Below are 11,093 nucleotides of genomic sequence, written 5' to 3'. Positions count from 1 at the left end.
AATAATAATAATAATTCAAATTTAAATAAACAAAAAAAATCTCTTGATATTCAGGTTCTGTTGAACCCATGACCTGTCCATGTGCAAGAAATTAAACCTTTTGACATGATATGGGCACAAGTCTCATCTATGGCCCATGGTTTGTTCATCATTGCAGACTACTTTTTTTCAATAGATATTTCCAAGCAAATAAATCTAATTTCTCAGCAAAAAAAAAAATTTCAAAGATAAATTTAATAAAAAAATTTGATTCTGAACATCTCAAATTAGGTCCAAAGAAGAAAATTTTTAGAACATTACATTCTACAATGAATTTGACCATCTTCTCCCTCCATTTTTTTTTTTTTTTTTAGAGAAAATTAAACATCTTCTAAACATGGTCCAAAATTAGGAAATAATTGTTAAAACTTAGAGTTCCTCCATAACATTCTGCTCCAGCACACACTAGATCATGCGTCTGAAATCAGGACCGTTCCTATGATGAATCAAGTAATCATCATCACCGTTGGATGGTCTGAAAACTGAGGTTTGACTGAGACACTGTTGGTGGAGCTCCTTCTGTCTCCGGAGCTCAAGAACCTTCCTATGAGAGTTCGAGTGCTTCGTCGACAGAAATGTCGGGCTCGCTGCGGGTCGGTATTCGGGTACCAACCGACCCGACTTGAACCGGACTCCGCAAGCGTTGCAGAGCGTTTTCGGGCCCATGGGCCCGGCCCGCCACTGCGGGGTCTTCTCAGAGCCGCAGTGAAGGCACCTCCGGCCGGTGGTCTCAGAAGCCCTCGACGGCGTCGTTTTGGAAGCGTATTTGTTAATTGCGGCCGAGGATGGTGGTGGCGTGGCGGGGGAGAGGAGGAGGAGGCGGGAGGACCAGTCGCATGGGGCTGCGCGTGGGCGCTTGCTTCTGGCTTTGCCTGGAACGGACACGTCAATAAGAAACGCCGGCGAGTGGTTGCCGGCGGAAGTTGTTTTCCGGCGAATTTCTTGCGTTGTTTCGGAAGATGAAGTGTCGGTGGGAGGTTGTTTGGCACCGGAGATCAGTTGGAGGTTCTGCAAATCGTCGCTTGAGAATGATTCTTCAACGATGTTCGAGAGCCATTCGAGCTCAGCCAAGTCATCGTACTGTAAATTGAAAAAAAAAAAATCAAAATCAAAATTCAATAAACTATGTATATATATAATTTTTGTTTTCATATATATATATATATATATGTTGAAATTTTACATGGTTTTTCAAGAAATTTGATATAGAAATTACCGGAACACATAGTTCGCCGGCAAATTGAGCATCAGCGAAGCTCCGGCAGCTAATGTTGCCGGAAACTGAGGAATTACAGCTGTCAACTGCGGTGAGTGTGGAAGAATCAGTGGAATTCCCGGCGAAACTGTCGAAGAAAGCATCGGTCATGACTTCGTCTTCCTTGGGGAAGTCGAGCAGGTCGTCAATGGCGAAGTGGTGGTTATCGGATGGTTTCTGATCAAAGCAGCGACTTTCCGGCGAGAATTGGTTGTTGAGGGAGCCAAAAAAGCCGCCGATGTAGAAGTCCGATGCTGCCATTGTTGATGAGGTGTGGTTTCACAAGGGTGAGTTGCAAAGTAACGGTTTCCTAGAAATCTAGAGAGATAAAAAGTTAGAGAGAGAGTAAGCGTTGGATTGCGTTTGCAGATGACAGACGGACAAAGGTGAGCTGAGAAAGTGGTGTGGGTTTTGATGAGTGAGAAAAGGGGCCAATTTAGAAATTGAGAAAATTGAAGCATCTTTACTTCTCAAATAATTCATTAAATAAAGGCAAGAGAAGTCACTTGTTAGTTCTGTAAAGTTGTTATGCACTCATTTTTGTTTCTTTTTCTATTTTTTATTTCTTTCACGATTGCAGTTATTTTTTCAAAACTAAACTACTATCTCCGTCCCACAATAAAAGTCTATTTTTAAAAATGAAAATTTTTAAGAGGACATACATTTAATGTATTGTCCATTTTTAAAATTACCAATTTATTCCTTCTAATTTAAATATATATAATTACAAAATTTGAAATTTTTTAAAAAGATAAAGGACAATAATAGAAATATAGAATTTATTTACTTTGACTTTTCAAAGAAAACAACTAATTTGAGACATGTAAAAAGAGAAAAATAGATTACTAAAATGGGACAGAGCTCCTACTCAAAAAAAAAAAAAAAAAAAAAAAATTCATTTTGTATGTTTTTGTGCTTAAGTATTTAATGTTTTCATTATATAACTTAACATGATTTAAGTGTTTATGTGCTTTGCGATGCGGGGTTTTATCAGTGCATTCATTTGGTGGGTTGCATTGGGTCGTGAGCACTTGAATTTGATTAATGACGTGCATTTGTATTAGTTGATTTTCTTGGTACTCATTTGTCTTTGACTTAGACGGGTTAGTAGGATTTGAGAGAGACATGTGGGTTTCTCAATTTTTGGTCTTCATGCATTGTTAGGTGCATTTTTGTAGAAGAGCATGTTAGTTTCCTTGTTTATGTGCTAAGTGCATATGTTATTTGTCTAACATGATTCGATTTTAAGGTAATGAGCATGATATGTGATGTATGCTAGATTTGGACATGCATATGCATGATTTTTGTTGCATGCTTGGCATGACATGGGATTAGTTGTAGGTTGCATGAGTCGAGGTTGTGATGCATCGCGGGTTAAGCACTTGGTGTGATGAAAGATGCATTTAGTTTTTGCTTAGACACTTTTACCTAGGGTTGCAAATGAACCAAGCTGTTCATAAATAGCTCGGGCTAGGTTCGTTAAGAGCCCGACTCGGGCTCGTTCGTTAACTAAACGAGCCGAGTTTGAGCTCATTTTTCAGGCTCATTTAGTAAATGAGCCGAGCTTGAGCAATGGTAAGCTCGGCTCGTGAAGCTCGTGAACAAGCTCGTTTACATAAAATTAATTATATTTAAATTATTATATATGTAAAAGCTTAGCCCATCCATGCAAAGGTAGCCCATATTACACATCTCTCATGGGCCCAATTCATATTATAATCTTTACAAGCCCGTTCTTTTCTTCTTCTTCTTTTTCATATTAGAACCCATTTTATTAACTAAATAGTCTAGCCCAACTCATGATTTAATCTCAGCCATTGAATAAATTTTTTACATCACAACTTAAACAAGATAGAAACCCTAAACTAGGCGTAAAAAATTGTTTCCTTGTGCGGCTGTGCCAGCGACCACTCGGCAACAAAATCACATAACTCCATGGCAACAGCAAGGTTAGTTCTCTCTCGTCTTCTTCTCTCTCGTCTCCTTCTCTCTCGTCTCTGATAATATTGTGATAGAACTAGAGATCGATGGTTATGGGATTCGGAGTTGACAAATCTTTTCGATTTCTTTCCTTTCTTCGATGTGCTAAATTTTTTGGATAGAAACTGGAGATGGAAATTGATGGTTACCGGTTTGAATCGGAGGATGAATATGGGAGATTAGATGGGAAACTCAGAAGTCGACGATCCAATAACGGCGCAAATTTGTGCATCAGAGGTCAGACTGCCTTGAAATATACACTTATGAGCTGAACCGAGCCGAGCTTAGCCAAAAGGTGCCGAGCCTGAGCCCTGTTAGGCCAAGCTCGGCTGAGCCCGAGCCGAGCCCGAGCACTCCTCTGAACAAGGCGAGCAGAGCCCAAGCAAAGTAAAGCTCAACTCGGCTCGGCTCATTTGCAGCCTTACTAGTTTTACCATGAGGTTTGATTGTGATCGATGGCACGTATCGTGGGGGTATAAGTTGAGGTTGACCTAGTATTGGTTTTAGGATAGGTGGAGAGACACTTTCTGTTTAGGCTCTTGTGAGGTGAATCGTTTGTCGTAGCCATAGTACTTTATGGATTTTTACGAGATTAATGGGTTTGGACTCTCAGTATCAAAAGGGATTTTGATGGTTTTCGGCCTTTACGAGGTATGAATTTCTTGTGCTTATTGTTGTTGAAACTAGTTCCTCTGTACTTGCAATTTTTGTGGGTATGTATATTTGTGGGCGAGTACATGGCACTGACATGTTACCATACTGGTTAGCTATGGACGCTATTCGGGTGGAATCAGTGTGGGCTCTTTTTTTGATAGGCATAGTCCTTTTAATCGACGACGATGATGATGTGAGTTTTGAGATTGTTAGAGGCATGGAGTCTCTTAAGTTTGTGTTGAGCATCCTATGTTGAGTCAGTGACTGATGGTTGTTTTGAGGATGATTCATGGGATTAATTTGATTATTCGATAGTATGGCTAGGGTTGCCAATTCTTTTGAGTCTCTCTTATGCATCGATGCTTTTGGGATTAAGTCAATTGATTGATGTGTGGGTAGTGAGAGAATTGAATTTGCTAGTTTCACCTTGCAGTGTCGCCTTGAGGTTTAGGGATGGATTATTTGGGTTTTACCATAGTGGTAAGGACTCGCCTTAGATCGAGACATGTTGGTGATTTTGTGGTTTTAAAGTTTAGATTATGGTTAAGATTGATTACCTTTCACTTAGACGTCTTAGGACACGACATCCTTAGGATTCATTTATTGCTTTCGTTCCTATAGTTTTCATTTATTGCCATGTTACTAGTTATGATTATGATGCCATGATGCATGAAGTATGAGTAGGTGGAGGTGTGCTCACATTTATTTCCTTATCGTATGGCGTTAGCATTCCTTATCTATGTGCTTAGAGATGTCATGTTATTGTTGCGCTTTGGTAGCATGATTTTGTGCCTATGTGGAGACGTGTTACTCATATAATCAATTTTACTTATATAAGTGGGTTTATTTTATTGGCAGTTGCATTCCCTTTTAATATGCATTGATTGTCATGCTTGGTGTTACGAGTATTCCATTTTCACGTGACATGTGGTATCTAGGCGGGATTTCTTTTTAGTTCATTTGGGAGAGTACGAGTTAGGTGTTGTGTTTCTTTTGTTTTCACGTAGTGTGCAGACGAGCTTTTGTAGTGGTTGCATTTTAAGATTCCTCGGGAGGGAGTTATCACACCTTATTTCATTTTAGTTTGTCCAGTCCCCTTAGGTGGGGAGAATGTTTCGTTTATCGTGTGGGTTGTTTGCACTCTTGGGAGAGCAAGGTTCTCCTCTTTTCTTGGCTCACGTTTGGGACTTCATAAGGAGTGAGTCTCATTTATTCATTGTATTGTGCATAGTTAGGGGTTGGTTGATCTGTGGGTATCACCATAGTCGTTTTGAGTCCTTAGTGAGGATTTGATTGATTCTGGTTAGCTTACTTCTATGTAGGGGGTGAAATCTTTGACCATAGTGTCTTTTGTTTTAGAGATAAAGTTGTTGGGGTTGTCCTTGTTGGGACTGGTGGTCTCCATTTTGTGTTTTCCCTTAGAGAGTTTTAGCTGTGGTATTTAGTGGAGTTTGTTGTGCTCGGTGTGAGTAGGTCTGATGTGAGGTCATTTTTTGGGACTTGTGTCCATATCGTTGAGGATTTGTTTGATTCATTGAGTGAGCTCGATGTTTCTTTAAGGTTGTATTTTGGAGACTTGTTTTGAGTTTTGGAGTCTTGGATGTGATTGATTCTTAGGAGGTGTTTTAAAGGATCAGATTTGGATTTGGTTTTTATTGTGGAGTCATTTCGTTCTAGCTATAGCTATATTTGGTTTGAGTGATCATGATCTCGGTGGTTGTTTTATGGAATGATGATGAGGATTGTTAGGAGTAAAATAGAAAGGATATTTGAGGAGTCTTGTTCCAGCTTGGTATTGACAAGTATGGTTTTGAGAGATTCTGGTTGTGATTGTTGTCAGATGGATGTTTGGTGTTCTGGTTTTGCCAAGAGATTCATAGTAGGGATTTTTGTCTTGTGAATCTTAATGGTTTCTTTGGAGAGATTCACTTTTAGCTTTATTGGGAGACTTGATTGACGTTGTGTTTTTGGTTCCGTTCCGGTTTGGTCACATTAATGACAGATGACCATTTAAGTGATCCCTTCTTTTCGTTTCTTGGTGTATCCGTTGTCGATGCACCAAAGCACGGTGTGTGATGAAATGTGGCCAAGTTTGAATTTGTAAAATGTCACTACCACTACTAACTAATTTGAAGCATTTATACAAACCAATTTGAATCAACATGATCATTTCATATTTTTCCTTACTTCAAAACTATCATTTGCCTCTATACGCAAAGTATTAAACACATACTTCAATCTCTAACAAGTTCCAAGATTACAAGATCCTTGCTTCCCAAAAAAAAAAAAAAAAAATTATTTTAACAATTTACATGAACAATTTTGCACATGCAAACAAAAATGCATACCAAAAATATACCCTTAAACTTGAATGTCACATTATCCTTAATGTGGGAAGACAAAGAATGAATAATGAAAAATAGAGAGGGTAACAAGAGCAATATTACCAAGTATAGGAGAAAAATTCGTGGCGTTGTGACAACATGCCACCATGTGAATTCCAAAAGCCACACCCCCAAACTTGAATCTAAAAACCTGTCAACAATACAAATATATACAACAAGCAGGATACAGAACATAAAAAGAAATAAAAATGACCAACTGCAATTTTATTTAACCAAAAACCAAGTATCCATGCAAAATAGCATAAAGAATTGCAGTTATAAGTTCAAAATAGGAACTGAAAGGAATGCCAAATGGGGCCCAAAGTAAAGCAAAAGAGTACTACTGAAAATGAAAATAGGAACTAAAAACAAAATATCACTCTATCATTGGAGTAGAGGATGAGCCACCGGCTCTGCCTGGTGGTCGGTCAATCAAAGATTGCAGCATAGCCTGTAAAACCTACTGCCCCTCTTGAGTCTCCTTACAAAAATCCGTAAGGGTTCCCTCCATGGTCTCCACTTGCAGCCGCATTGTGTCAATACGGGTACTAAGGGAGTCATAATCAGCACGGGACAGGGCAGGTGGTGGTGGTGCAACAAGTGCAGGAGCAATAAGGGCATTTGCACCCCCCCAATCTAGCACACCACCAATGCGTGCTTGCTGAGATGTCTTAAGCTGTATGGTGATTGACTTCCATGCACTGAGGTCATAAAGAAAGACCTCTGTACTCTTCTCCTCACGGTATGGCGTGAGCCTTTTGTTCTTGAGTAGCCTAGTAACCAAATATGGGAAAGGAAGCGCCCAAGTCAGTGGATTATCCAGCTACGCAACAAACAAATCATTGTAAACCTTGAGAAGCTGGTCCCAGATGAGATGCAGGACACAAAACCAATACCCCTTCTTAGCCGCATAAAGGGTGTTCAGAAAAACTCCCTTCCGTTCAGAGTGCTTGGGGACTGGAAGCACATTTTTGGCGAGGACGGAGTCCAAGAACCAAAGCCAGCATAGAAGATAGGATTTGTTCGTGCTTGATTTGCGAATGACGGTATAATTGTTGTGGCATATCTCATGGATAATGTCCGACAAAGTCACATCCTTGGGGAAAGCACCGTAGAAAGGTTAAAGGTCCTCGTCCAAAGGAGATGTCAACGGACACTCCAAAGCCGCGGCAAGGTCATTGATGGTAAACGCATAAGGCGTGCCATCAATGGTTGTCTTAATGACATCCAGCTCCATGCATGAATAGAACATGTTGGAGGAGAATTGGCAGACTATACATGCATAGAAAGAGTTAGCGCATAGTTTGAACAGAGCCTTAAGGCCGCGGTCCTTCAATTCTTTAACCGCCCAAGTCGTTTTTGGGTTTTCCTTAAACTCGTCGTTAATGACGAATTTGGCTTTGGTTTCAATGGGCCACTCAGCCCAATTTGGAGTAGGAGCTTCCTCGGATGGTTCTTCAGAGGAACGAGCACACTTGGAGGAGGTTTTGGGAGCCAGTTGGAAGAAGGAGTTGGTTCAGGCAATTTATCAAACACCTGGCATGCAAGAACAAATTTCAAAAGTCAAAGAATTGATTAGATTGAAGAAAACCCAAAAATTTTGGTCCTACAATCAAGAAACAACACCCCAAACTATCACCAAACCTCTACAACATTCAATCCCGTCCTCCATTTATACCAAAACGTGAAAGAAAAAGAGGGGAAGAGAACTTACCAATAATGGAGAAACAAAAGGGGTCCTTTGTTTGGTGGTAGATGTTAATGAGAGATGTGGGTTTGATAGAATGAAGGAGATGGGAGAGGGTGAGATGGAAGTAGGGTTAGGAGGGAGAAAAGGAAGAAGGAGAGAGGAAAAAGAGAGTTTGGGTCGGCTGGAATGAGAGAGAGGGAGTTAGAATTTGAAATGGGCCTTTGAATGGGGGTTTTAATGAAAGGCCGAAGCTTGGTGGGCACCCACATCGCAGGGCAGGCGCCCACAGGATGCCAAGGCATAGAGGAGGCCAAGCCTAGCGTGCAGCTGCGGGTGCCTGTGGCACTCGGCGGGCCCTCGCAGGAATTGACGGGTGGCCGCCGAATTGGCTAGGCACTGATTTTTCCTTTTGGCCAAACGGAGGCCGTGCCGGGATCCAAAAATTTTCCAATTAGGAACTTAAGCTCCTATGGACCCTAGACACCTTGTAAAACCCTCAGAACGGGAATCGGAGCTCATTTACAAAAGCGCTAAATTTGAGGTCCAAATTTCCTGTGATTTTTTGGATTTTTGGGAAAATTGTCGAAACGACCTTGAAAAATTTCGAAAATGGTACCGTGACCTTAAAATGACTAAGTAAGCCTAAAGTGACTTTTGAAACGCAATTCGAGATAGTTTCAGAAAAGTTCAAATTTGGGCTATACTTAGCTAATTTCCTGAAAATTTCTGGCAAAGGCAACTTTGGAAGAGGGAAGCTTTGGAATTGAAAGAATTTCTTCCCAAGAGTGCTAAATTTAATGTCGATAGCTAGACGAACCATGATTTCGCATCAGTTCTTGTAAATTGGGTCCGTTAATAGGACTTTTTTCACTTTGCAAATCGGGACTATGCCACCAACATAACGTTTAAGCCTTTGGCCATTAACCCTAAAGAGAGATCCATTGGTAGGATCATGAAGTTCAACGGCACCATGAGAAAAGACGGATGAGATAACATATGGACCATCCCACCGCGAACGGAGTTTACCGGGAAAAAGTCACAACCTAGAATTGAAAAGCTAAACTTTCTGTCGGGGGCAAAAGGCTTGTTGTCAATATGTGACATGCCTAGATTTTGGCGCTTTCATACGCATCATTGCGAATTTCGTCAAGCTCATGGAGTTACAATTTGCGGGTAGAGCCGGCTTGTTTAAGATCAAAGTTGAACCGTTTTATGGCCCAAAAAGCGCGGTGCTCTAACTCCACTGGGAGATGACAAGCTTTGCCAAAGACAAGTCGATATGGTGACATGCCAATGGGTGTCCTATACGCTATCCGGTAGGCCCACATAGACATACATGAATTTCACAAAATCAAGAGAAAAACACATGAACATTCATTCTAGCATACATAGACATATAGATAGAATTAAAAGATCAATTGGAAGTATTAAACTACACAAATCATGTAGAAACAAGATTTATATAAATATGAGGTCAAAACAAGAATTACAACACAAATCCCCATAAATTACAAGGCATCAAAGTCTAGGAGGCATGCTTAAGGCTATTTCTAGCCCCAAGAGAATAGTTTAGCCACTCATGGATGTTGTCATCCAACCCTCAAGGGCTCTCTTCATAGTTGAATTCATCTTCTTCCCTTGGTATTCTTGGTAGAAACCCTAGAAGAGTGGAAGAACTTTCCCAAAATGTATGTTCACTCTTTAATCTCTACCCAATTCTCTCTCTAACTAACCCACCTCCTACTAAAAATAGCCAAATTCCTTATATAAGTAACTCAAATGTCATACCAAATGGTCAGACCTCATGCACTAGGACTTCCAAATGATTACACCACAAGCACACCTTCAATTTGGCTTGAAATTTGTTTTGTATGAATTTTGAGGCAGTTCGATCGATCACACTGTTGCTCCTATCGATCAAAGTATGGCGGCGCAATTATTTGGATAAGGATAAAGGCTGAGATATTTATGGGAAAAGGACAAAAGTGGTTATGAGGTTAAGATCAAAAGGTTGGATCGATCGAATAGGAAATTTTCCTGAGGATAAGGACAAGGGTTCGATCCATCATGGCAGGGTTAGAACGATCATAATATGATCGATCATAGCTTAGTTCGATCGATCGAAGAGAGATTTTTCATCACTTTACTTCCACTTTGCTCCTTTCTTCCACTAGACTTTAGATTGTTTCTTCCAATGCTCTAATTTAACTGATTTAACTTATTTTAGGGATAAATGCCTAAAAAGGAGAATAACATGAAATTAGACTAAAATGAGGAAATAAGATAGAATAAAGTTCTAGAACATTCAAGATTAAAGGGTTTAAATGCACACTTTTCATCACTTATCACACCCCCAAACTTAAATATTGCTAAACCCTAGTAATGAACTACAAAGAAAAATAAGAAACCAATAACTATACAAGAATGAACTAGAAAGCAATAAAAAGATAACGCCACTTTCGTAGGGAACATGATTGCATTTAGCACATGCAACAAGCCTTTTAAACCCCTAGATTACCCCTAGTGCACGAGTGAAGTCTCGTGAGGGTGTCCAGAAATGATACCCACAAACATTATGCTCTTTCTCACTAAAGAGGTATCAATATTCTAAATAAGCATCAGGAGAAAACTACTTCAAGTATGCAATTTTTCAACAATTTCCAAGCGATCTCCTAGAATTTCAACATCGAGCAAGCAAGTATGATCCTCCACACATCAAGACAATGATCATACAAATCAAAACAACTCTAGAATCCTTTCTAAATGAACCGGCATCAAATATGTTGCTATTTAAGCCAACCAAAGAAATGATCATATTCGTTCTCAAACTAGCACACAAATCTAGTACCGATCATCAAAACAAAGAATGGACCTCTTATTAAAGCTTTATTTAATTAGGTGCACTAATTCTTTTCACTCAATTTTTTTTTTTTACTAACCTAAAGGATCAAAGATTAAAGCATGGTGCAATGTGTTGATCTATTAAGCTCTCTAGCAATCCATAAGGTCGAGTGTTAGGTCAATGACTCCCAAACCAGACGGCTTTAGGATATTAGGCGTTAAAACACCCCTAAAGACTTACAAGCTCCAA

The 11,093-nt window shown here is 39.9% G+C and overlaps 1 protein-coding gene across 1 annotated transcript; it reads right to left on the bottom strand.

Annotated features, from left to right (window-relative positions):
* Positions 1–228: 228 nt before the first annotated feature.
* On the bottom strand, positions 229–1,879 carry LOC132286388 (GATA transcription factor 12-like). Its single transcript, XM_059788722.1, has 2 exons — positions 1,256–1,879; positions 229–1,119 (listed from the first exon to the last, which is right to left on the bottom strand). The coding sequence occupies exons 1-2, from the start codon at positions 1,553–1,555 to the stop codon at positions 445–447; spliced, it is 975 nt and encodes a 324-aa protein (XP_059644705.1). The 5' UTR covers positions 1,556–1,879; the 3' UTR covers positions 229–444.
* Positions 1,880–11,093: the final 9,214 nt, after the last annotated feature.

This window comes from Cornus florida, unplaced genomic scaffold, assembly GCF_030987335.1.
Source record: "Cornus florida cultivar Cherokee Brave unplaced genomic scaffold, ASM3098733v1 CherokeeBrave_3.0.0_Hap2_Chr11, whole genome shotgun sequence".
Classification (NCBI taxonomy): Eukaryota; Viridiplantae; Streptophyta; class Magnoliopsida; order Cornales; family Cornaceae; genus Cornus; species Cornus florida.
The sequence above is the reverse complement of the archived record's forward strand: the minus strand, read 5'-3'. Positions and strand labels throughout refer to the sequence as shown.